This window comes from Macrobrachium rosenbergii, chromosome 6 (genome assembly GCF_040412425.1).
Source record: "Macrobrachium rosenbergii isolate ZJJX-2024 chromosome 6, ASM4041242v1, whole genome shotgun sequence".
NCBI classification, from domain to species: Eukaryota; Metazoa; Arthropoda; class Malacostraca; order Decapoda; family Palaemonidae; genus Macrobrachium; species Macrobrachium rosenbergii.
In genome coordinates this window covers 12464627-12492570 of record NC_089746.1, presented here as the reverse complement: position 1 = coordinate 12492570, position 27944 = coordinate 12464627, and the positions used below count along the sequence as shown (strand labels likewise).

At 33.9% G+C, this 27944-nt stretch overlaps 2 protein-coding genes across 4 annotated transcripts in view; one reads left to right on the top strand and one right to left on the bottom strand.

Annotated features, from left to right (window-relative positions):
- The window catches only part of Uba1 (ubiquitin-like activating enzyme 1), a 132606-nt gene that overhangs the window by 96557 nt on the left and 8105 nt on the right, over window positions 1-27944 (bottom strand). For both annotated transcript variants that reach the window (XM_067104914.1, XM_067104918.1), the window contains exon 2: window positions 6322-6473. In XM_067104914.1, coding sequence (XP_066961015.1) covers window positions 6322-6396 — 75 coding nt within the window. In that variant the 5' untranslated portion in view covers window positions 6397-6473. The remainder of the gene's footprint in view (window positions 1-6321; window positions 6474-27944) is intronic.
- Window positions 444-27944, top strand: LOC136839196 (dymeclin). 2 transcript variants are annotated; one of them, XM_067104929.1, is made up of 12 exons: window positions 444-744; window positions 7748-7959; window positions 10593-10739; window positions 11071-11201; window positions 11670-11856; window positions 13901-14028; window positions 14173-14358; window positions 16027-16334; window positions 18795-18908; window positions 19088-19282; window positions 20670-20918; window positions 21402-27944. In XM_067104929.1, exons 2-12 carry the CDS (start codon window positions 7820-7822, stop codon window positions 21600-21602), a joined length of 1986 nt encoding a protein of 661 aa, XP_066961030.1. In that variant the 5' UTR covers window positions 444-744; window positions 7748-7819; the 3' UTR covers window positions 21603-27944. The 2 variants fall into 2 exon arrangements, with proteins under 2 accessions (XP_066961030.1, XP_066961029.1); XM_067104928.1 differs by lacking the exon at window positions 444-744 and adding an exon at window positions 3593-3735.

Here is a 27944-nt window from a genome sequence, read left to right as displayed (position 1 = left end):
AAGACCTGGAAATGAAACTATCATTAACTCCTAAAATCCAGTTGAGTTACCTGGGAATCACATTCTTTTGATGAGTGGTTTTCAGAAAATTACACAAAACTGAAAGACATCCGCATTCACCGAACTTTGAAATACCTTTTCACTACTTAAATACTCTTTTAAGCCTTATTTCATGAATGAAACGGTTTCACTATTGTTTATTTATCCACTTTCTTCAAGTCTTCGGAAAACAAACTGAATACAAACACCTGATCATGAAAATTGAGCTTATTTACATTTTCAGTTTTAAAATTTACACTTTCGTCTCTTACATTACCGTTATATATTTTCTCCGAAATAAATTTTCATGACAACAAATAAGTGACATGAAATCAGAGTCCAGGATTCCACCACAATCTTATCTTTCCCACCGCCTTATCACACTTGCTTTTAGATAACGGTCTGTGCTGGCAGAATAATTTGCCCAGTTATACGTAAAAGAATCTTAATTTTGTGTGGTTAAATTTCGAGTGTTTACCTTGTGCTATACGTCAACTCGTAGCACCACATTTATTTGAGCCTATGATACTGCATTCAGTTCAAAATTACTCTGAGTATTTACTTTTAATACTGATTCTCGAGACTGTCTTCAGACACTAACAGACGCTAGAAGAAAAAATCAGCTGTCGAATGTATAAAAACTGTCGAATTACGCCTACTTCCACCAACTCTTGGCCTGTATTGATTGTGATAATTTTTTTAGCGGTGAGAATTCCTTATATAGTGCTTGTTCTAGATGTTATTCATAAGGTATTGCATGATATATCGCAAATTCACAAAAAATTATCTTATTACAAGAAAAAGATAAGGTGTGTCACACGAAACGTTAGTTCTGCTTTCGGTGTAATTACAGAGTAATCAAAAGAACTTAAAAGTATTTAAATAAACGAAGAACATTATCAAAGATAAAAATAGGAAAGCTCTGCCAAAAAAAGTATAAGGATTTCACCAGGTTTTGATGTCATCGAACTGACATAAGAGTTGTCGACAGGACTTGTGGAAACACGTATCAGTAGCCATTTCAAAAGTGAACACAAAATGGGCAAACTGCTTCAGACTGTTCCGAAACACCGAGACTGTTTCATAACATTGCTCAATGGTTTACCGTTTCACAAACCATCTATAGGACCAATAGCTTCGCGTTAAGTTCTGGACGGTAATTTTGGAACACCAGCAAAATTTACCAGCAAGTAACGCGGAGAATAAAAATATCAGCAATGTTTATTATGCTCAAATATGAAAATACTCTATCCTGCAGAAGGTTTTCATCCCATTCTTAGGCTATTTCATCAGCGTTTGCGGAAATTGTTAGAAAACCTTTTGTTTTAACTGTTTTGGTCTTATACAATGGAATAAATACATTTATTATTCACCATGAAAGTTTACTGTTTTACAAGAATGCAAGCACATGACAGCTTGATTCTATTTTTAGTTGTGTACGCAACAGGCTACAATTAGCTCTATTTATTTTCTAGGCAGTACGAGTCGCTAGATAGCATTCTACTCCCGACTGTTTTCTTCTTAATTTCCGCTTCTTCTTTCCCTCCCCTCCAGCTTCCTCTCCTTCTGTCCCTGGCGTATGGTTATATGCAATTGAATGATTTTCCCACAGCACTGTGACAACAGTATAGCGTCTCTCTCACTCCTTCTTCCGACTATTTGCACATACATACATACATACATACACATTCGTTCATAAACACACACATATTATATATATGTATATAATTCATCACAGTCATCTACCTAATGCACTGTTTACAGAAAGTTACATACATGCATACACATTCATTCATAAACACACACACACACACACACACACATATATATATATATATATATATATATATATATATATATATATATATATATAATAATTTTAATGATTATTAAGTACGTGATTTCCATCACAGTCATTTACCTAATGCACTGTTTACAGTAAGTTAACCGAGACGCGATGGATTTTTCAGAGGGTCTCAGACATGATTCCCACTAATAGGATCTACTCTTATGTCTCTCCCTGATAAGGTCATAGGGTCATTAGTCACTAAACTACAAGTACTGTGCATGATTCATTGCCTATGTCAACAGAGGGAGAAAGTGAATCTTTATGGAAACAGGTTTGAATTGCCTCCCCGCCCTAGAATGATGGAGGCGCTCTCACTTGTATGCCGAGACTCCTTGTAATTGATTTTTGTGCACAAACCATAGAAATTTTATAAGTTAATTTGTTATTTATGAGTCACCTTGTGGTCTTATCTTTTGTGGTTCTCTCTTTATATCTTCCTTGTTGATTAACTAGAGATAAGGGGCCCAATTTCCTGCCATTTGTATGCACATTATTTATTTTTTATTAATGTTTATACAGACATATTATCTCTGAGAAGATAACTGAAACTCAGTCTGTTTACACTCTTAAAACCTTATTCATACCCTATTAAAAAAGCTTAGGGTGAGGATGATTATCTTGTAGGCTTGGTAAATCTGCCTCTAAAGATGTTGGGACCACTGCTATTGCTGCGTATTGGCTACGTTTTCATTTGTGTACCACTTTTCTTTGTATGTTCATCTTTCTTTGTATTCACTGACACGTTTATATAACAAAAGCAATTGCATTGCATATTAATTCTTATACGTCCTGTATTCAAACGTTGGCTCTATTTTCTGTGGTAGTGCGTTCACCTCTTCCTTTAACAACTTGTGAAGACCTTGTCTTTGTCTTGTTCATTTTTTAGCCTGAAATTAAATATGCAGTAGTTTTTTCTTCGATAAACCAAGTAATGTTGTTTAAGAATCTCTGATACACGTTGCTTTATCGTTAGTATTTATACAAGTTAAGTTTAGAGCGATTCAGACAATAACGTTAAGCCTTGGCACCAGTGCTGACCTGTCATTGCTCCTCTACAGCTCCTCTCAAAGAATATACACATTAACAAACATTAACTGCGTCAAGTACACCCTGACACCAGATTAAAAAGCCATATTCACAAAGGCCATAATTTACGTTACTGTTATCAGTGGCTATTGTTCACCTGACAGAACAGATTAAGATCATTTTTTTTTTTTTACTTTTGGCAGTGAAAGAGCGTTTGTCAAACATATTTTCTAAATATGGACTGGGTAGTTTTGAATATAATTCTGGATGCCTACTTTTGAAGCCAGAACCATGCTGAGACAACCATTTGAACTTACCTGGCTTTATTCTGTACAATTTCCCTTTCGTTCTTATAGTCATCTCACACGATAATTAATATATTAAGTTTGCTTTTATCCTCTTTCATATACGAAACTGCAGTTGGATTCAGTACGAAAAATCGAATTACTGTAAACTTTTGGAGAGTTATGAAATGTGTACTATAATCTTTTAAGTACTATTAATATTTAAAATACGGGTTATCATTTAAAAAAAATTAAGATATTGCATTTAATTTCGATTTTATGACATAATTTTGAGATTCCTATTCGCATGCAAGAAAAACGATGCCAACAAATCAAAACACTGCCGGAACCATGCCTAATAGAAGGCGCTACGAGGTAAATGCTCTCGCCCAATGACGGCAAAGTTGTGACGTCACAAGCAGTCGACGTGTTTACATTGAACCTCGTCAAGTGAATTTGTCAGGTACTTCGCAGGAATTTTTGTGATTGGGATATTTCGACGTGCTACTTCAAGGACGTCTTGACATCGTAGCGACGGCAAGTATCAAAGATAACTGAAAAAAGAGAGAACGAGGAGACTAAGAAAAATAGGCATAGATTGTGAAGGGTACACGTCAGTGATCTTAGGCTTTTTTGACATTTCGCAAGACCTTTATTTCTTTAATATTAACAGATAGGGTCAAAGTCATGGCTAAATTTGACAGATGCATCACTCTGCAAGACTGGTCTAAGACTTCCCCTTTACGGATTACAAGAATGTTTTTAATGTGATGCTGGTACGACTTGGATAGGTTAGGGTAATAATTTGTACAGTTCTATATATATTTGCTGCTAGGCCTAGCCCATCGCTTTGGTAATCACTGTAAATGAAGGTACCCGAGAGCTAATACCTACCCATAATATTTCTCCATGGAAGCTTGAAGCTTTAAAATTCTTTGAACCTAACCTTATGTTAATTTATCATCTTCATAAACATTTATATGGCAGATTTTTCCTTTGTAGGATTAGATGTAAAAGGAATTCTCTCCTTTCCTGTGGCCTGTGCACTTTCTGCCTGAACTCCTGTAAAGCTTAGGTCTATGTTATCTAGGTCTTCATCTGCAGCCTTGCTCCATGCTTGCCTGATCTTCCTACAGGTCTTCTTCCCGCTACTTGTCTTCCATATCTACTGATTTTTGTCATGCATCAAAACGATTGCAACCTTGAGATTTCAGTTTCTTTTGAGCCTTATGATGCTGTGCCTCTTCTCCTGAAACCCTCGGTCCTAACATGATCTTCCAACAGCACTCCGACTACAAATCTTAACATTTTAGAGTCCCACCTCTTCAAAATCTCCTCCAGTGCCCTTGTCAGTGCCCATACTATTGCTGCATATGAGTAGTAAAGGACTCATATACCCATCCTGATTCTTTCCTCGGTACTCATCAACTACTGGGACAGTTTTGAATACCAGCTTTCTGTTTTATCCACGCTCTCTTACTGTTCTCTCAGCTCTTGCTTCACAGTCCATTGTGATCCCAAGTTAAAAGAAATGCTGTACCTTTTTTAAAATTTGCCCATCTATCACGGCAGGTTTCTCAATTATCTTCCCTTCTCCCATTTACTCCAGTAATGCATATCTTTTATCTTCCCTTCTCCCATTTACTCCAGTAATGCATATCTTAAGTTGAAAATCTCTTACTTCATGTATATTTTGTAATAATGAGCTCCTCTTGGGAGACCATCTGTTAGGTTACTAGCAGTACACAGTACTGTACTGAATGCACCCCAAACACCTTTCCCACTACTATACCTAACTCTCTTGTAAAATTGTAGTGATTAGCATAGGCTAGGTTTTTCTTTTTACCATTTTCAAGGGTTCCTAAAAATATCAGACTATCCTATGTAGGATTTAATTGTGCTGCAATTTCAGTAAGAAATTTCAATTTTGTTAAATGTTGCTAATTTTTGCTACCTTTAGGCTAAATGACTTCTGTTATAAATGCATTATCGCAGATATTTTTAACCTTTGTTTGTTCACGTGGCCAACCATTTTTATTACAGAGCACTTTTCAAGTTGTATTTAGTCTGATGTGTTTTTTACTGTCATTTGTGTATCTTTTCATAATCATGGCTATTTTACCAGAACTGATTTTCAGTATAAAATTGTTTGATTCATTATATAGTGAGATAAAGGTGAAACTTATTTACAGTATTGGAAATGATCAGTTTAAGATTGAAGAACCACTCCCTACCAACCCAACAATGGTATAGGAGTGATTGGAAAAGGGACTTATTATTTGTTATCTAGAGTGATCTCAAAGGGACAGTCTGTGAGCTGTATATGAAAATCAACAATAGTATTTACAGGGATACATAATTACTGAACCTTCTCTAACCTAACCAGGATTAAAGAGGTTGGGATTAATCCCCCCCTTGGACCCTCTCTCTCTGCTCCCAATATCTTTGGTAAAAAGTGTGGTAAATGTTGTGTCAAAAAGATAGACAGATGTTACCACATTATACTAAATGCCACCAAAAAAATATGGAAGTACAGTAAAGTTGTTGAAATTGATGAGTTAAAATGGAAGATCAGTAAAGAGATGATGATGGTCAATGGGCAACTTGTAAAATAACTGGAATTCTCAGATAAAGATAATTTTTGCAATTTATGCCACAGTAATGGATGATAAAAGTATTATTAAACATTAGACTAATTTAACTCTCAACCATTGTCTTCAGTTCTTAATAGATAGTATATCCGAAATTTTTATATGGCTTGTTATGCATTTAAGTTATTAAAGGTGGACAAAAATTTAATAAAAAAAAATCACTTGATAACAGCATGAAACTTACATACATTATGTGGTATTGAGTCATGTACTGCAATAGGTGTAATAATACATTTGAGTATGAATGAATTTAGACAAAGCTGTAACAATGAGATTGAAAGATTGCACCCTAAATTTTCAGATTCCTTAACAATTAATGAACTGTCATGGGGATATTCAAGAAGCAATGAAAGAATAATTTCTTATAAAAACACCAGTGGCAATGGACACACCGAAAGGTTCTTGCCTTGTGAACCTAAAATAAATTCAGCAGTGGTGTTTCATTTTGTTGTGAAATACTTGTATGGCTCACCTTCACTGGACCGTGCCACCAGCTTAGATCTTTAGGACTAACTGCAAGATTCTCAACAAATGCCTGCATTTGCATTGTAGATCTTACAGTTTCTCTTTTTAATGATACTCTGACAAACACAGCTCCAGCTGCACACCATCAGAAGAAAATTCCTGAAAGGGAAGAAAGTGAATCAGTTATTTAAATATTGAATCACCATAGGCTAATGTGATGAAAATGAGTAAAAAATTATCTGTGGCAAATAAAACATCAGAAAATCTAAAGCTAGAGATGGTAGCTACTGAATTCTCAAGTTAATTCATTCATTCAGGAATGAATTCTCAACCTTTGGGTACTGCAGAGTACAAAGAAACATCAACATCAACTGCAGAGTACAAAGAAACATCAACCTTCTTTTCCTATAGGCTAGTTCAGTCAGGCAAGAGGGAGAAAGCATATAAGTACTCTGCAAGAAACCTGTTATTTAAATTAATAATTTCTTTTAATGGACATGTTATATACTTAGGCAATCCCTTTCATAAAGAATAGCCATACATATTACTATTAAAGTATTAAAGAAGAACAGCTATATTACTATTAAGGTACAGTATTAATCAAAATGAGCTATTCTTTTAGAGCAATGGTCTGTACTATGTTGTTATAATCAGCGGCAATTATCGTTGTGTGGTATGAAATATTTCATTTGCTTTTAAGAATCTTGTATATACTGTATACAGTACACATACTGTAGGTTACTGGTACCCCTTATATTGTAGCTATTTTGAGACATCCAAGGAAATCTTCTGTAAACCCCTGTACAGTATTATTTGTATCGAGGTATAACTGTACTTTTAAGTTTTATATTTAATATATAAGGAAACATGGTATAGTGGACATAAAGGGCATATTTTCAGTGGTATATCATTTCTAGTTCTCTAAATATGTTGCTACAGAAAATTGAAAAATAATTATGTTAGGTGCTGTTTCGAAGGTATCATTGTGTTTGGTTAATTGTGATCATTATCCATTCTTCTTCCAGGAAATACCTTTGTTTCTAAGGTGATACATAGTTGGGGGTTAATTAGGTGGTGTCTTGTGTGCTTTAGTATGATCTTGGTTGCAGTACATCTGTATTTAATTACCAAGATTTTTGGGAAAATGACTAAAAAACTAAAATGATTTTACAAGTAAAATATAAAATATAATGCATAAAAAAAGATAAAGAAATATTTATGTACAAGAAATTAATAAATGTCAGTATGTAAAAAAATAACTGGGCAACTTTCATGTTTTATAAGGTAATACTATGCTGTATGGAGGATCCCAACTCGAGCATTAAAATTAAAACTGGTTTTCAAGACTGTAACCCAGCATTAAGTTTGGACTGATTTTACTTTCATGCAGCAAGCATATGTTATCATTGTTAATGCTACCCATTCTGTTACAGATACTTGGATGAAACATGTGATTTCAAGAGCAAATAGTGTGCTTTATAGGATACTAGAAGAGGTTCTGTAAAATGGGGGCTGGCAGCAGTAGTATTAGTGGGCTGTCCTCAAATGAATACCTTCAGCGGTTTGTCAGCCCTGAGATCATCACACCCAATGACCCATTCTGGAATCAAGTCCTATCATTCACCTTTTCTGTACCAAACTCGAGGTATGCTAGTTGGAGTCTTCATTTGCATTTATTGTTACAAGGTTCAAAAGTATATTAAAATTTTATTTTCCTAGCTAACCTGAAATTTGTATATTGTGGTACTGTACTGAATTTCTAAACCCATCTCACATATTTTCAATATGAGAGGTTTTATCTCTTTTACTAATCATAGGTTTGTTTGATATATCAAGATTTCTAAACCCATTTCATATATTTTGAACACAGAAGAGTTGTATGGTGAACAGCAAAAATAATTTGAAATTAATTATTTTAAGCCTCATAGTATAAGAAGTGTTACTTTAACCATTAACTACACGATTTTGGATAATTGTAGCTCAAGTGTTTTAAGGCTCTGTCGCTATGAGGGAGGTACATGAAAGTAAAATATATTTTAATGAGAACTGGTACATATTTCAAGCCACTGCAATACAATAATAATTTGAGAACCAGTTAATAAGGTTAACACCAGTATCATGTGACTTAAAGCATGATGTAACATGAAAATAAAGAGCAATGCAGCTGGGTCAGAGGGGCACAGCAAAGAACCTCTAGTATGCTTTAGGTGTTATTATAGGTTCTTTGCAATGTCTCCCTATCCCCAGGTACATTGCTATTAGATTTTTTTTTACTTTTCATCCATCCCTTATAGTCTATCTCCACCTACTATGAGATTCACAGCCAGTGTCCCGGTGTTTTTCTGGAATAAAATTTTATCAACGTACCTGACAAAGATGACACTGTCACAGGGTATCTTACATCTCTACCTAATTTTTTACTGTATTCTGTATTACGAAAGTTGCATAATTCTGGTAATTATAAGAGTAACACCGACTTCTTGTAGACATCACCAGCAAACTCAAAGGAATGTCTTTCAAAGATATAATGACATAACTTGTGACGTCATTAGCTTGCCTCCTTCTGGATGGATAATTGGCTATTCGTGAAAAAGTCTCAACCTCTGGCAACAGTGAAATACAACCAATACTCCTTGTTTACACTTTGTAGTAGTGGTAGTAGTAGTAGTAGTAGTATATAGGATTTATGCCATGAGGTCGAGTGCTAGAATCCTTGAAGAAAAGGGTTTCCACAAGTAATCCGAGAAATGACTTAATGTCACTATTTCTCCATTGAAAAATTATAATTAAAAATCAGTTAACAAAGCGAAGAAAACTTTGGCATTTGTCGTAACTCCTTTGATATTTTTCCTAATATCACAGTGATGATTATTGTAATAAATAGACAATTGCATAGGATTAGATTGGATTATAGAATTTAGACTTCAAGCCAAGCACTAGGACCTATAGAGGTCATTCAGTGATGTATTATAACCCATGACGTTTTTTTTTGTTTTTTTTTTGGCAAAGCAAGTTTTAATGTTGTTCTGCAAGTTATAGTTGTTCTGCAAGTTATATTTTACTAAGAAATCAACAACTATTGCTTTATAGAGCATACATAATTATCTTTCTGCACCTTATGGAAGTCACCAAATAACGAAAACTTGGTAGCCTTTGATATCCGGGTGTACTCCTTACCCAAAAAAGGGCCCTATTATTCATTTACCTGTTTAATCTTACATAGGGTTTGCCACGGGCCTCTTCACTTCTAAACAATTGTGCAAGTCGAATCACAAAATCTGTCTTGCAACCACGGGGACAATGACTTATCATAGCCGCCATTCTTGAAGCCTTGACAAGGTACGAATATTCATTTAGAATTTCAAAGACAGCTGTTTGTCGTCATCACCTTGTGGGAGGAGTCGGGACGTCATATGTTTACGTCACGTTTAACTTTGAACCCATACATTAGAGTGTTCCGCCATTGGCTTTGGCTGCTTTATTTTACTCTTATGAATATACTTTTTTTAATATAAGTAATCAAGAATGATGCCGAAAATTAGGTAGGGATGTAAAGTATACTATGGCTAAGTAATATCTTTGTCAAATGCACAGAAAAAAAGTTATTCCGGAAAAACACTGGGACAAAGGCTCTGAATCTCATAGTACTGTATAACTTCTTAACTTTGCCATTTTACATTTTTCTCAGTGAAGAACAAATCCTTCAGGTAAGCCCAGTGAGAGGCAATACTTGTGACTAGCTTGGCTTGTTTAGCTTTCAAAAATAATAATGGTAACTTTGGATGAATTATTATTTGTTCATACTGTTTAAATCACAGTCAGTAATATCCATCTTGAAAGATGCACAAAGAAAAGTTTAAAAAACCTTTAGTATCATTCTGAAGACGTACATGGAAGAGGATAGATATCTGTATGGGAAGAGGGGGAGACTAAGAGATGTATCAAGAGCAAAGATGATTTAGTAGGAATGCAAATCAGATTTTCAACTCAGCAGAGGGGAAAATGTAATCAGGGTTGCAAAGTGGATGAGGAAGGGTGGAAAAGATGTTAAAGATGCAATATAAAAAATGAAAATGGAGAAAAGTGTAGAGACAGAAATTATGGAATGTTGAGATGCAAAACAATTATGATATTGAATGATGGGTGACGTAATTAACATTATTCATGATGAGTACACAGATCAATAATTAACTCATTAAATATCCAGTATTGGTTTATTGTTGTAGGTTCCTTGTGACTCTTTTAATCTTACTACAACAAACTTATTTCTTATTGCAGTTCAGATTACCGTCTTCTTGAGGAATCGTTAACGCCCCTGTACCAAGAGCTTGTTAAGAATTATGCAACTAGTGGGAATGTGGCCTCGCTGATCCATGTCTTCCTTTCAAGAGCCACAGAATTAAAAGCATCAACCCAGTGTGAAAAGTTTGTACATTATGATATAATATTTAGTGCATGTTAGCAGGAAAACTTTATTTCATGCTACTGTAAAATTAGGATGTGGAGTCGTTACTCTTATGAAGAAATATCCAAAATTTCCACTATGGTTGAATATACTGTAAATGAATTTTGAACATCGCAATTAAGTATTGTGAACATCATTGACCTTTAAATTCTTTATAAAATACTTTACATGGATTGGCACATTTTTGGCTCTACATGGCATTAGTTGTAAGAAAGTAATGATAACCATTGATGACTGAAGTTCTTATACATTGAATGCTATGAAGGAATACTAATTTTTCTTATATTGCAGCAATGTATTTACCTGGCAAGCATACAATGCGCTCTTCATTATTCGTTGCATCTGCAAGTTACTACTACAACATTTACCAGAAAGTGATGTAATTGAAGTTTTACAGACAGGTCCAGCTTCAGCTAGTGAAAGTAGGTATAAAACACAAACAGTACTGTAGTTTAATTTTGTCATTAGTCGATTCATGGTATTGTTATTTTCGAGGAGAGCATTCAGATCCCTATATTATTTAAAAACTAAAGGAAAATGAAGGGAGGGGAGAATAATGAACAATTGGAGGAACCAATACTGTATATAGTTACTACAGTGCTGCTGCACCTCCCTGTTTACATATAGCTTGTGTGCTGGATAAATATAGGAAACTTTTTCCATATTGAATCAATTTTGCTGATTAGTTGTGTGTAGAAGAATAACGCTATTTTTGTTATTCTTGACAGGTTTAATGTATTTAAATATTAATGTTATATTTTAACATTTTTTAATGAAATTTATTTCAAACTGTTGTTGTTTCCCACCAATTTTGATTAATTTACTTTTAGCAGTTGTGTTTATGTTACGGAAGAGTTAATTAATTGTTGAAAATTTTATTCTATAAACAGGCGTAGCAGGTGATGATAACTCAACTTTAGTAGAGGAGCTGGTAACAAGCCTAGTAGAAGTTATTGTGGATGTCCCTCTTGTAGACCTTACTTATGCACTCCACCATGAAGCCACCACAGCACTAATAGTGCTAACGTCGGCACTAGTTTTTTCTTCAGGAGATGTTTGTCACTTAGCAGTTTTCAAGTAAGTTCCTTGTTCATATTATTGTATGCAGAGTGCTTTCTTTTTTATTTGACCTTACAACAGTTTCAAAGTTTGAAATACCCTACACTGTATACTACCAGTACTTGTAACAAGCAAGGCAGCTCTTAAGAATTATGGACATTATTTCTTCCCTAAACTTAGAAGCTATAAGATCAGTCCCTGTTGTTCATTCAGCCATTACAAGGTTTTGAGCTTTCATCTAAATTCAAGTTTGGAGTATGATAAGTAGTGGGTAGATGCTTTGAAACCACTGCTGTTTTTGGTCAGTTCTTAGGAAAGCTTCTTGGGTAAAGCAGAGATCTGGGGCTTTCCTTCACATTGAGGGAATGGAAAAGAAACAAGCAGTCTTTAATATTGATTGTGTTCTTTATTATTTATTTTTACATTTGTATTTCTTTTGATATTGTTTATTTCTCATTATTAAAATTTTTTAATTTTTCCTTTTTACTCCATTGCCTGTTCATGCCTACTTTCCATATTGGATTGTTTGGACTTGCACAAGTTTGCTTTTCCAATTATGGTTGCAGTGTGACTAATAATTTTATACAGTAATAATATAGTAATAGTAATATAATAGTAATAATAGTCATAAAATGATATTAATTATAATGACTTTGGAGTCCAAAAGACCCTTCTTGTGTAGATCTGTAAGTTTATTATTATGAAATTAAACAATTTTTTAGCCTTTGAAGGTTACAGGTCCTTCCCTTCTCGCCATCTGGTTGGATAACATCGATATCAAGCGTGTATTTGTTTCTGTCCAACCCTTAGTATTTCCTACCTGGCTACCTTTTAAAGAAGTTGACTAGCCCTTAAAGCTAAAGAATTCTCTATTTTTATAATAATACAGTAGAAAAATCTACACAAGGGTCTTTTTGTTTAAATGCAATTGTTCTTTGTATGCCAATAACATTTGCTTTGTTTAAGCTAATAATAAATGGATATCAGACTTTCCATTCTATATGATGTGTTGGATAGTTCAGTAACCCTTATTTCCCAAAAGGGGTTTGAAATAGAGACAAAAAGTTGAAAGTAATACATCAGTGTTTTATCTGTAGTGTGTTTATTTTAGGGGGTAGGCTAATCAGGACGAGTGAGTCAGAAATCACTCAATGAAATTAATGTTCCTGAATTGTTAGGTAGGTATGATTGGAAGCCATTTACTTTTGACAGTAATAAAGGTTCTTTGCAGCATCTCTCCATTCCTTCATATCTCTTCTTGCTCATTATCTTTACTGTGTTCCATTTTCAATTTTCACTTAAAAACATATTGTTGAAGAAAGCAAGCCTTGTGAGAGTCCAGAAGTATGACTCTGCAATCTCAAACTTCTTAATAACAATGTGTCATGTGGGAGTCCTATCCTACATTTTGAAGATGCAATCAGTCATGGTAGGCACCATGATTGAGTGATGCAGCACTTGGCTTGTATTTACTGATTTACTGAAAGGTACAGTCAGCTATGGTAGGTGCCTCGGCTGAATGATGCAGCACTTGGCTCATGTTTGGTAGGTTGATGGATTGCTTTCAGTCTGCCTAACCTACCAGTCTGTCCAATGGTAAAGTGGTATCAGTGTTTTCAGGCATCAAGAACAAGGGTGCATGGGGTTAGCTGTCATGTTTCTGAAGACTTGTGAAACAAGATGGCTGTAACCTTTCTGGCACCAGCCCTTAAAAAAAGGGGAAAAAGATGTATGAAAAATAATAATAATAATAATAACTAGATTCGGTTTTTGTCTATGACCTCATTATTTCATGATTTGAAGAAAAGGTTCTTATAAATTATTGGTTTGTAAGTTAAGAAACAAAGGTTTATTTTGAAATTCTGGGCTCTTGATTTATTAATATCCAGAAGCAAGTTCATCTTGAAAAATATTTTATTCCATTGCATTGGATATTTAGCTGTCATGAAGAACAGACTATTTCTGGCCAGTCCAAGGGGAGTTAAGAATTAAAATTTTGTGGTCTAGGTAAAATACTTAATAATAATGCAGCACTGTATTTAAAAATTATTTTTCTCTTCAGAATGTTGATGACTGGTCGGGCTTCCATCCATGCGTGTTTGTTTGTAAAAACTCTGTTGAAACGTTTTATGGCACAAGACAAACCACCTGCAAAAAATGAAGGCGGGAGTGTTGTTTTAGGATTAGCCTGTAAGTTAAATGATTTATGCAACTCTGTGTCTTCAAAATTATTATTGTAATATATGACATTAATATAGCCTATTTGAGCTATTTGAATTGGAACAAGATTTAAAAATGTAAGTTTTTTAAATTAAAAATTTTTTATTATTTCAGCTGGTTTGTGGAATGTCCTGACCTTTGGCTTGGTTGGATCTGAAGAGACCACCAAGAAAGGCCCTGAGTCGCCCCTCGCAACACAGAGCATTTTATTACTTTTGGTGCTTGCTAATCATTGTACTGCTGATCGTAACATCAGGAACCCTTACAGACAAGCATTACTACATGCACAAAATTTTCATGGTATGTTATTTATATACAGTTTCTGTATCCAGAATTATTGTACTCTTTATTTACAAATTTCAAACCAAATTACAGTAGTAGAAAACAAATTTAAAAGGGTCATTTGCATACAGATTTTACCAATCAAATACCCAATTCCATTGATAACTTTAATGAAATATCTTGCTCGTACATTAATAGACAATGGTTAATTTTATTATCATGAAATGTAGCATAACCGGAATGTAACTTTAAGTGCCATCGTGAAGATGAAATTTGGCAGAGGTAGCCTGATGAAGCCAGGTATCCACTTTGAGGATGGCAGAGCTCTAAATTATACTTAAATATTAGGGAGGATGAAAGGGCACAAACCTCATGAACCCACTAAGCACAGCAGGGTCCTCTACAGATGCAGCAGAATAATCTTGAGGAATTGCTTGTGGCCAGTAAGGAGGATTTTTTAAGCACTTGTTGATTATGACGACTCCTGTGCAGGAACAAAGCCTTGGAGATGTCAAAAGAATGAGAGTGTAATGTCCCTACACTTTCTTCCTTCGTAAGAGTTCCTGGTGTCTTTCCCTTTGACTCTGGTTTACATTTGGTTCAGGCTATGCCCTTAGACATTTTAAAAACTGTATTATGAATGACCTTATTCAGTTTCTTTAATTAGGCCCTGATGATTAGATTGGTCATGTTCTATTGGCTTCATGATAATCAGCCTTTGAGTTTGGAACTATCAGGATTTATCATTCACTTAACCTGATGAAACTACTGTATATCATACTGCATATTAATTACCATGTCTTTGGGATCTTTATTTTACTTGAACAAGGGTTTTGACCTCTAGAGTAAGGACGCCCTGTCCCTCAGAGCGTTGGGGTCTTTGCTAATCTAAAGCCTAAGAACTTTCAATAGGGCATTTTATTCCAGTCAGCTGTATAGGAGGTGTTCTTCAGCAGCTTGAGCCCCTATCTTAAATTACAATTCAGGTATTTCTACAAGATTTGTTGTACAACAAGCAAATGTAAGTTTCGTAATAATAAAATTGTCTACGTAACCATGCCATCTTTTGAGAGCCTTGCGTAGACTACAAGAGAAGTGAGTTTCTTATTCCAAGTGGAACTATAGGTCCAAGGGCATGTAATGCTCTGCTGCAAAAGAGGCAGCAGATAATGTAACATTATCTTCAGGAATGGAGTACAACATTTGAAGAACACATATTAGACAATCATGCAAAAATTTTTTCTTTAAAATTGCTTGATGAAATTGTTTTAATTCTGTTACTTGATTGGGAAATACATAACAGGGAATTGTTTGAAACTGGCAAGTTTTATAATTCATATGATTCTCTGAAGTTATGCCACCTTTTTTACTATAATTTTAGCCATAATTGAAAAAATGTATGAAATATGTAATTTTCCTGTTCTTTATATATTGTTAAGGTATTTATTGTTGTGTTAAACAATGAAAATAGGATAACAGTTGTAGTGTTAAGTGTTTAAGGTGGAACTGATGTGTGTGAGGAGACAATTTTCAGTAGTGCAGCTGTGTTTTATCCATGGAACTGGTATACTATATTGAAAGTGGGATAGATGTTATTGTATTATCTCCAAAGTATCTGTATTCATTAGTGTCACAGAACATTTTTGTAATCTCATTGGTCATGTACTGTAGCTGTTATTTTTTCAGATCCTGCCGAGAGTACCCCCACCCAAGCAGTCGCTACTTTCAAGTTAGAATTTGCTACATTGTACAAAACCTTATATACTCACCTGCAAGAAGACCAAACGACATTGGTTCTTTATCTCCTTTTGCATAAGAATGAAGACTTTCGAACTTATGTGTTGTCAAGAACTGACATGGAAAACCTTATTTTGCCAATTCTTAGAACTTTGTACCATGCTCCAGATAGTACCTCGCATCACATTTATATGTCCCTGATAATACTGCTCATTCTGTCAGAAGATGACTCCTTCAACAAAACGATTCATGATATTGTAAGTAGTGGAAATATCCTTCGTAATAGCTTAAAACTTCTTTTGGAGAAGTAAAATTCACAATGTGTGAGTATATTACAGAAATAATACTTTTTTAATATACATACTACTGTCTTTGCAAACCATTGTGGATGTTATTTCTCCATTGCAAGTACTAGTAGTACATATTCATTTTCATCAGTTGTGACCCATTTTGATGGTTGTCAATTTTTTTTACAAATATATCTTATAAGGTAAGTTTCTGCTTCCCAAACCCACTATTTCTCATAGTTCTTGGAACAAGACTAAATAAATAAGACACGAAATAGTTGAGACTCAGGATCCACTTACAAGTATGCAGCACCACCAGGTGACACCCATTTTCTTAAGGGGGACTGATACATTCTTTGAATTTAAGCCTTTTTTGTATACACAAAAGGCTTAAATTCAAAGAATGGCTTTATATGATATAGTTATTTTGTTGTGAAAAAATTAAATTAAAAAAAATTTAAAGAAGTCCAGGGAAAAGTTATTATACAACAATGGAGAAGCTAAAACACAAGTTGATCTGGCTATGGCGAGTAGGTAAATAATAAAGAAAATGATTCTTTTGTTATACCAGGAGGTGAGATATTCTTAACTCATCATAAACCCTGCAATCTGATGCAGTGGTAAGGGAAAAAAAATGTGATGGGTTTGTGATAAAACATGTAAAAAACCAAAGAAGAACAAAGGAATTCTAATAGTTCAGGTGAATTTAAAGCCTGTACGTGCAAAACACCATTGCCATAAGGATGAAAGTTGTGACAAACATATGATGAACATGAAGGCTTGTGCATATTTTGCAGGTGGTAACGCATCACCGGCTGTAATGGATGATATTTGTGAGAATACACCTGAATGCATATACCTGTATACATTAAATTTCTATAATAAAGTTTAGGAGAGGTACTCTGACATTTCAGCATTCTTGCATGAAGGATGGTTGTTACGCCAGAGACGGGGTAAAGAATACAGACCTTGTGGGCCTTAACCTTTGACTGTGACAACTCAAGGTCGAACATTTTACAGTAAATCCATGTAATCATTATTTTGATGTAACCAGGACACACTGTTTCTTTTTGTTACCCATGAGAAGAAAAAGCCATTGAAGAAGGAGAATTAAACTGCTCTGTTTATTACAGACAGCACTGAAAGGGCAAAGAAAACACCCACTCTCAGCATTTCAACCTCTGACTGGGATAACTAAAGGAGTGATTGTAAGGTTGGAAGCGTTGCAAGATTGTCTAGGCAACAGAATTGTAGGGGAAAGGAGATCCCTGTAGATACCAGTTCTCCAAGTGGGTCACATTCCCAAAAAAGATGAGCTTGCTAACTCACTTTAAGGAGGCTAAAGCAAGAAGAAAAACTCTTAAGCATTAAACTGAACACAATTCACAGGTAGGACAACCAGTTGCCGCAAAACCAACAACAGTCACCAACTAGGAGGTATTACCAACTCCCTCAGGATATACTGTCCAAAGTGATTGATTTTTGTTGTGCAGGCCTGGGAAGAGGTAAACATTTCTGTTTCCATGGATTAAAAATAAGTCTGAATAAAGTGAAAAGGAATTGCTGGACTGTTTCTGATAAAGTATGTCATTAAGAAAAAGTAAAAATGTATTATATTTAGGTGAGGTATGACTATGAAATGATAAGATTTATGGCTGGAGTGCAGTGGAAAGATAATAAATTATGCAAGGAAGTTGCTGAGAAATGCAGTATCCAGTAACTGGAAAATAGGCTTAGCTTGTCTTCTTTCATGGTTATCAGTGGACAGAGAGCTACACTACCATAGTCAAGGTCAATTGTTATGATTTTCTGTTCTATCATCTAGTGCAGGGAGTGCATAGTATCTTAAGCAGTCAGACTCCAACCACCTTAATTTAAAATTCGTGTTAAGTGAGGTATGTGTTTATAGGAACACTTTGAAATTTGTAAAAATTTAAATTTCTAAACATAACACACACCTTAGATTAAGCTGGCCTTGTGCCATCACAGTCTCTTGCTGGTAAAGGCAGCCTGGAAGAAGCCTCTTACAAGACTTGATTCACTTATCAACTTTGCTGATTGGCAGCAGAAATAAAATTTTGCTAGTTTCAGATTCTGCAGCTTGCATTATCAAGGATTGCTTAATGTTATTCCAAGAACAATGCTGGTATCCCTGTGCCAGTATAAGAGTTTTGGAAGCTTATCTTTTCTGCTTAATTGTTAGTAAAACAAGTAAAATATAAAAGTTTTTACTGAAAAATTCTTTCTTGAGGTTTTAAATTTTTGTTGGTAACTACTACTATTCTGAAACAATGTCTGCATATATTAGGTTGTCTTGAACTAAATCTTTGTTCCATTACGTGTATTCATTGTACGTTGATAGGAAATTCGAAGCTGTACAAAAAATGTCAGTATGAATTTACGTTTTCTGACATTTATGTGTATTTTCAGCCCCTCAAAAACATCACTTGGTATACTGAACGTCTCATAAGTGATATATCTCTTGGTGGCCTTCTTATCCTGGTTGTAATTAGAACCATTACCTACAACATGACCAAAATGAGAGTAAGTACTAAATATCCTTCTGGAGTGCAAGATTTTTTAATTGTTTTAACCCATAAGGCAAAGAATCTTGTAACTGATTTTGCCTGGCTAACCATATGGATAATATTTGTTAAACATACAATGTATAGTGTACATTTTGTATTTCTTTTTTACTTTACTGATGCACTATATCTTTACAGGATAAATATTTGCACACAAATTGTTTAGCAGCACTTGCAAACATGTCAAGTCAGTTCCGTTCATTACATCCATATGTGTCTCAGCGGTTAGTAAGTCTATTTGAGACTCTAGCAAAGAGACATGCACGACTTTGCGAGTCGCTTCGGCAAGCTGATTATATGTATGAAGACTCGGAAAATGATATTCCAGATGCAGTAAGTAAAACTTTTGTTTTTATTGTAGGTATATACAACCATTGTCTACATCTGCCCATAACTCTGGCTATGGATTGAAGTAGGAAAGCAGGAATTGTAGTTGTTTGGTAGTGTGTAACCACATAGTGGTCTAGCAGCTGATATGCCAGGCTGCATGCTCTCATATCACGTCTAGCCTCATGTAAGAGCATCACTTTTCACGAGCCCCTCTTAGGATCACTCAGCATCTAATGTGTTTTATTATTTTGGGGAATCCTTTCACTCTTTACTCATCATTACAGTTTAGAATATTGCCATTGACTATTTGTGTGTTAGTCAGCAAACAGTTACTGTACTTTAACAGTACAGTATTTGTACCAGTATGTTACTGATTATTTTATCTGAAATAGAATCCTAGTAAATTTCATCCTCTTGTGACCTTTAGCCTTTTTCATGATGGTTTTATTTTACTAAACTTTTGTTCAACATTGATACAGTTTCATTTTTAAGAAATTTTATGTATTACAGTATAAATATAACCAAGTTATTTCTGTAGAATTACAGTTTAAAGATGTGTATCCATAAATAAAGTGTACACTATTACATAAACTTTGTTTTCACTTTAACAAATCAAAAATGAATTTTTTCCCTCTGCAAAACTAGCACTTTCTGAAAATAGTTGAAATTTTCCCTCAAGCATATTTTACCATTCAGTCTCCATCACAGGCATCTTATCATGTACCCACCACAGACAAAATATTTCTGTATGGAACTTGAGTTACAATATCTGTAAAGAATAAATCCAATATGAATTTATGGCAAGATCCTTTTAATATTTAATAAATCACTAATTTTGTAGTAGTTAATATGGCACAAGTTTTCCTATCTAGTGATATAATTTTTTATCTCGCGGTTTAAAATCCAAAAGAAATCTTGCGTAGCTGTAGAAACAATGATTTTTTTATGTCAATATGGTAATAGATTTTATGAACCTGGTTTTGTACATTGTTTTTGTGATCATGTGATCACTGAGACTAAGAATATCCAGCACTAATTGGAAATTTCAAAGTTGCGTGAGGAATGTACAGTAGTTGATTTCTTACTTGAAACAAATCTGTTTGGTATGACTAGAGTTAAGCAGCATTATTGTAGTGAAGTGATAAAATAATGTGAAAAGCTTTAATTGGCAACTGTCTCATACAGTTTAGCAAACTATTACATTAGAATTGTACATGTAAAGAAAAAAAATCAATCAAAATAGTATATTTTCTTGTCACTTAGTGGTTTTTATACATTACAGGCACCTGCTGCATGGTATTTATTTGTGTACCTGCTGTGAACACAGTATTGTTACTTGAATGAGGATTAGTTATAAGAATTTATTAAAATTTCCTTTCTTTTATTATAGCTCAGTGATGTGAGTGTATTGGAGGAGGTGCTGAGGATGGTGCTAGAAATATTAAACTCTGTCTTGACTCACCAGTTATCGCATAATCATAACCTGGTATACACTTTGCTATACAAAAGGCACTTGTTTATACCTTTTTCAACGCATCCCAACTTTCAAGATGTCACTCAGAATATAGATGTTGTCCTCTCATACTTGATGGGCCGTTTAGAGACTACAAAGAGAGATCCAGGGGTTCAGGATGTACAGGTATGTATATTATTTGTTTTGGAGGTCATTGTTTTCAGGGTAAAACCTGCATTGTTACAGTCTCTCTCCCAATACTTTAAACACTTTTGGAATTCTCTACCTGCTTCTGTTTTCCTTTACAGTATTCTTGTATCGCCTGCTTACATGAAATGGTTCACTTCCTTGACAATTACTTTCCATTTATTTACTCTCCTTAGATAATGGCATTAGGTAACATGTTCCAGTAGCTTAGTGTATAATAAAACTGTATAATGTTCTCATTAATAGTTTTTTGGTGGTGTAGGAATGTTGCATTAGTTTTATGGTGTATCCAAACATAACCCTAAGTACTTTGGTAGTAATAGAAAGATAGCTTTGCTGTATATTATTAATGTAAATACTGTATAGAATTTCAAAATTGTTAATGTAAATACTGCATAGCATTATTTCTAAAAGATTTGCAATAATTTAATGCAAGTAAACACTCAAATATTTTGTTCACAGGAGGTTATTCAACAGGGAGTGCTTCACCTTCCAAAAGACCGCCTTAAAAAGTTCCCGGAATTGAAGTTTAAATATGTTGAGGAAAATGAACCCGAGGAATTTTTTATTCCATATGTTTGGACACTAGTGTATCAGAGCTCTGGGTTATATTGGAACCCAGAATCTATATGTATTTTTGATCCTTCTCAACCAGATGGTTAATAAGAGTGCAACCATCACCTTGGTTAGTTTGTGTTGTTGTGATAATGATAAGATTATATATTTTAATTTATAAACATTTTCATTAAGAAGAGTAGATTTTACAGAAAGATTCAAGGTCTGAAATACATTTTGCAGGACTCTCATTTTGATTTTTCTGTATGTTATTTAATAATATATTTGTATTTTATTATTGCAAATAGTTTTTTTTACAAAATTTTATTTGTATTATATAATCCGCATAGTGCTTTGTAAGGTAAAAAAATTATTATTCCCAGATTAGCAATAGGTTTTTAATTTACCATAGATGTTGCTGCTATTTAGGCCAAACATTGATAAAATATTTTACTTTATATTTTGGGTTTATGTTGACAGCATTTTTGGTTAATTTTTGTATTCTGGTAAGAACTTACAACTGAAGCACCCCTCGTTTATCATTTCCCATAAGAACCAAGCAAATGTTACAGAACTCAGATATTTACAGTTTGTTTCAAAACGCTTTGAAACGACGGGAGTGCACAACTAGCATTGTTAACATCATAAATGTTTGCACTTCCCATTCATTATTCTACTTGTAATTTCTCTTTATCTATTACTATACTATTTAGATGCTATTGAATTGTTGAGAATTGTAAGAAACTGTATTTCTTCATGATTATCTTTCACATCTTGTATACAGTTCAGCATGTGAAGTTTTGACATAAATGGATTAAGTGTATCTAGGAATGGGAAATGATTGTAATAATACTATAATAATATTATAGGATTAGCAGTAATTGTTAATTCTATATTTTAATTGTCCATCAACACTTGAGAATAACAGTTAACCTAAATAATGAAATAATTTTGCTTAAAATGCTTTTTTTCACATTAAAGTTACTGTACTTCAGCAAGCTAGTGAGGGGTCAGTTGTGCTACATAATTTAATGTTATGGAGCACGTTAGGATTTCAGCTTTGAGTCACTGATATGTTTAGGAATTATTTGAACCCATCTGAAGTACAGTGGTTATGATAGCCTTACTTTGAGTGACTGTTAGTTAATATGCTTAGTTATTAGGTTTCTCACTGCAAAGATAATAATTTTCTCTGTCCACAGTAAGAGGTTTTTCATTCTTTTTTCAAGTATTTTAACATGTCTTATCACATTTTAAAACTATGGCTTCTACTTTTATTTGTTCTGAGTGTTGTGCCTGTAGTATTATCTTCAATCTCATATTCAAGATTCTACATTTGTTTATGTAAGAGTGAAAGATTAATAGGTCACTGCTATAATTTAAAAGTAGCAGATTTTTACTTCATGTATAATTGATGTAGCTGTTGTTGGTTATTTTGTACATAATTTACATAATGTTGACATATTTGGAATTTTGGCATACTTCAAATTTTACCCTCTTGAACCAGCCGTAAAGACATCTTGCGTGTTCTGTTGGGCCTACTATTGGTACTTCGGTGTCAAATTAATTCTCAGGATGAACAAAATTTCAGTATATTTTTGAATATTGTAGAAGTAATAACCATATTTTTAATACAAAGAATTTGTAGAGAACTTTAATTAGTTTGTTTCTTAGAAATGCTACAAGACCAGTGTTTGCTGTGCTCAAACATTTTTCCAGAATTTCTTTTAAAATTCAAGTCCACTACTAACTGTAAGATTTATTTTTTAGCAAAGATGAAAGACCTAAGTTGAATCATACAAAATCAGATGAAGTAGATCTCACTTCAGTTCTGATTACTTTCAATAAATCGATGTTTTTTCCTGTAATAATACCCTTTTAGGGTCAAAGTTGAGGGTGCTCATAGGTAGTGCCCTTCTTGGCTCACTTTTACTACTGGTACATAGCAGCCTCCCATAAGCCATAATGGTTTTGATTTGGAAACTTTTGGTTTTGAAGCTTAATACTTTGAAAACAAATTACCATGACATAATTGATAACTCTTAAAAAGCGTTTGGAGAGATAGTTTGTAATTTTTCATGTCTAATGTTATTACAGTAATTAAGGCATGTGAATCTGTTGCAGGGAAAATGTTGTATCTCTTCTACAGGTTTGTAAGGGGCTATTTGTAACTACACAATTTACACACTGCACCACATCAATATTTTAATAATATTATACTTTTATTGCCTGTCATTTTCGATTATTGAAGTCATGCTATGAGGAAGACTGATCTGAATGCTGAATGTTTACTTTGAAACTGTTAACAGTCTACTACTTTAAAATGAAAATGTACTTGAGGCAGCAGTCATTGGTTTTATTTGTTAGATTATGATGTTTTATTTATCTGTTAAAAAAATCATATAACCCTTTGTTGTTTCCCAAAATGTAGATTGTCAAAGCTTATACTTTTTCTTGAGAAAAAAAGGAATAAGGGAAGAATTGACACAAAAATGTACTGTTATGATCTTGACATTTAATGAGAGTAATTTACTGGCCATCAGTCCCCAGGCAGCTTTATTAACAAGAGTGGCACCTTGATGATATAGCAGGGTAATAAAAATAATCAAGTTTCCATCAATATAGATGTGGGAGATACTGAAACTCCCCTCCCTCTTTTTTTTTTGCTACTCCTACCAGTGATCTTGGTTCCATTCCCACAGGAGGCTTTCTTATCCACAAATTTTCATCCTGGGCTTTTTAACTATATGTACTGCTTGCTCTAATGAAATGACTTGCCTAATTCTGTCCTATCTTCATGTTCCTTAAGGAATGAGATTGGTTACTGTGTAAGCTGGTTACCAGTATGAAAAAATTATCAACCAAACACAATGAAATCAGTGTATTTGGCTTTTGTACCTCCAATAACCTGTTAATTTTTGTACAAAATCCTGTCAGCAACCTATTTCCTTCCCTTCACCCTAAATTCTTGTCACATGAATTTTAAAGCGTTTGAGTGAATTTGAGGCCAAGTCAAGACTTCCCTTGGCTAGGATAAACATACGTAGTTGCACCATTCTCCTAATAATTAAATACAGGAATGAAGTTCATCATCTGCACTAAGCATCTTTAGTCATGCCTCATGAGTCAATACAGACATAACCCTCCCATCTTTAATGTTGAGTTTTTCCTTCAGTAAGAGACAAATCAATAGTCTGAACTTTGTAATTTCTCTAAAGGAGATTAATAGTTTCCTTTGAATCTAGAGCTCTTTCTCTACCTAAATTTCCTGTGGGTTGCCATTTAATAATAAAAAAAAAACTATGTCAAAACAGTTGTATGGTAATGTAAAAACCTAAGGGCATCATCATGAGGAGGACAGGAAAGGTTCATAAAAGAGAAAAGCAATGTTATTTGCCATTAAAAAAAAAAAGATGGAGTATAAATGTTAAACAGTGGTAGCTTGCCATTATGCCTATGAATTATGACAATGGTCCAATGGAATTGTTTTATACATCATTCACTACATGTATACTTAAAATCATGGGCATCATGTGTTTGAGATAACATTGATATTGAAGCACACTAAAGAATTATACTTTTGATGAAAAAGTAGACCTATGTAATGTACCATGTATGGCTCATATAAGAATACTATGACCACTCAGTGCTTGAGCACTTGTTTCAGTGGACACTCAACCTTCCCCATAAGGAAACTAATTCACATAGAAATGACCTAAGAAAAGTTATGAATGTCCAGGTAATGAATAAAAATGTCTAAATATACAATACCTGTATAGCTTATATACAACAACAAGTAGGAATTATGAAGTGCACGATATGACAGTGGATAGACCAATTTCACATCTGACAACAACATTGATGGTGATGATGATCCAAGTTAAAGGTTCTAAAAATACAAGTGCTTTAGAAATTTTGTAGAATTTAGATTGTTACATGACATGTATATTGAGTACCTTTTCAAAGGGAAGGTATAAGGAGTTAAATTTTACAAGGAAACTACACAATCTTAAAAATTGTTAATTTCAGCAATGCATTTTGATTTTATTTTTTTTTTTTTTAAATAATCACTGAAGTCATTTAAAGGTTTAAAGCTCACTACTGAGTGACATACAGTAGTAAGGGACAGGTCATTATAATTTATTAGGGCATGTACCCCTAAAGACCAAACAAACAACACATGTTAGTGCCAAAGATAAGACTCGGGAAAATCAGGCAATGGCTACTGACGACTCTTAGAGTAGACCTATGAGGCACTCCAAATCCCACCATCACTAGCTCAAAAAGAAAGTAAGATTGTGTTGCCAGTGAAATGTAAAACTATACTATAGAATGCAACGCTTTGACAATCAGAAAGCTACCAAATTACAAAAGGGACATAGTTTATTGAAGATAAAATAAAAAATCAAACTTTACACTGGCTTTTGCATGGGAACTGTTTCTGAAATGAAATAGTTGAATTCAAATTTCAGTACAGAATTTTAACCATAATAATTTCAAATGAACAGCTGTCACCATCACATTCAACTTTACATCAAGACTTCAAAATTTTAGTCTTAAATACAGATGTTTTAGACTAATCCCAATGAAACTGCAGAACAACGAAATTTACGCTTTTTATCCCTCTATCGACTAAAGAGAAATGGAAAAACAATTACCGTTACAGTACACATTTTATGATGAAAAATTTGACATCAGTTGTAGGGAAAAGAGCAAGCATGAGTATGGGGAGCAAAGGGCGAGGAATCACAAACTGTCTGGTGAAGGGAACAGTGTGTCCAAACAATTTTCATCATGTTACAACCTGTACTCGTGGATTTTCCATTCCTATTTTTGTTTTTTGGGACACTACACCACAGACGAATGATTCCATGGTCGGGGAATACTTAAGTTTCTCTACTTTTCTAGCAACTCCGTTTTCTGTTGGAGAAAGGCCACATAACATTTATTCAAAATTCATGTCATTGAAGGGCATAGACACACTATGTGAGTTTTCATTTTACTAATGAAATGTACTGGTAATTTCATAAAAATGAGAAATGTACTACTTTATTTCATGTTAATGTTTTGCTACAGTATTTCAGTATATTCAAACATGATCATGCGAGTTGTTGCTGTAATGAATTATGATGCTGGATTTGTTGTATTTTTGTAGTGATGCCCATGGTTCCTATGCCCATCACTGACTAGCACTCAAAGATGGTCATAGAAAGCATCTGCATCACCATCTCTTCACCCACTTGACATCATCACTTGTGGTAACGCTCAGTTTAACACATTTTGAAATGTTAATGTTAAATTTATATACAACTACCTGTACATTTTCATTAGTAAAATAAAACCTATATCAATGTGAAAATACCCTTCAAAGAATGACAGGAATATCAGGCAACTATTATGTGAATGGCCTCAGGAAAGGGTATTGTTACAAAAAGAGAAACTGCATTATAAATTTAATAAGAAATAATAATTCAAGGGATAAATCCTAGGCACTGAGGCCAAGAAGGCCCTTTAGTACTATAGCAATAGCTTATGGCTCATTACAGTATACTGAAGACCCAAGCAAAAATCCTATTACAGTACTGTATATTGTATCAACCTTACCATATGCTTTCAGGATCTCATATGGAGTCAGTTGTTTTACTGTTCCTACCATTATAAATACATATCTCCAATCACAATTTTATCTACAATGATTGATGAGAAGTGCTTTTGTTAATTTCCCTACAAAGTATACTACTTTTTGACATGTCACCAATTCAAAAAGAATTGTCTCTGCTTTCCCACTGTAGTAATATACAATACAGGTATTTCCCAAATTTGGTTTTGATATTTTCTTGTAACTTTTTATTTTCTCATGTGTGATTTCCCCACCCCTTTCAGTATTATCCCAACTGGTTCTTCTGTAATTGCTACAAATTTGTCACTTCCTTTACTGACAATCAAGATTTTCTTCTTTTGAAGGTACAAGGGACTTGAGTTTTCTTTTAGTTCCTTATATTATATTTCCAACATTTCTATAGTTTGTCAAGCTCTATTGCTAAAGAAATATTTATAATAATGTCTTACAACTTTTGGCATAATAAAGAAAATTATGATGAGGTAGGTTGATGGTACTACTGACTGGAAACATGCTTGAATTCATAAGTTATAATAAAAAATAAACTGAATTTCCAACTATTTACAGGGGACTGTAAGGTACTTACAGTACAACTGTGTTGGAGCTTTTTTTCTCAGTATTAGTACTAACTGTTGCACTGAAGTCACCACTGATATTTTTATAATTTCCAATGGCATGCTGAGTAGTTTTGTAATTACATCACTTGATACTGTATTTATATTTGTATTTCTTGTCTCATATGTACAGTGCTTGTTACAAGTATAAATCATCCAATATTCCTTTTCATTTTATACCTTGTAAAACTTTGCATATATTATTTATGAAAAAGC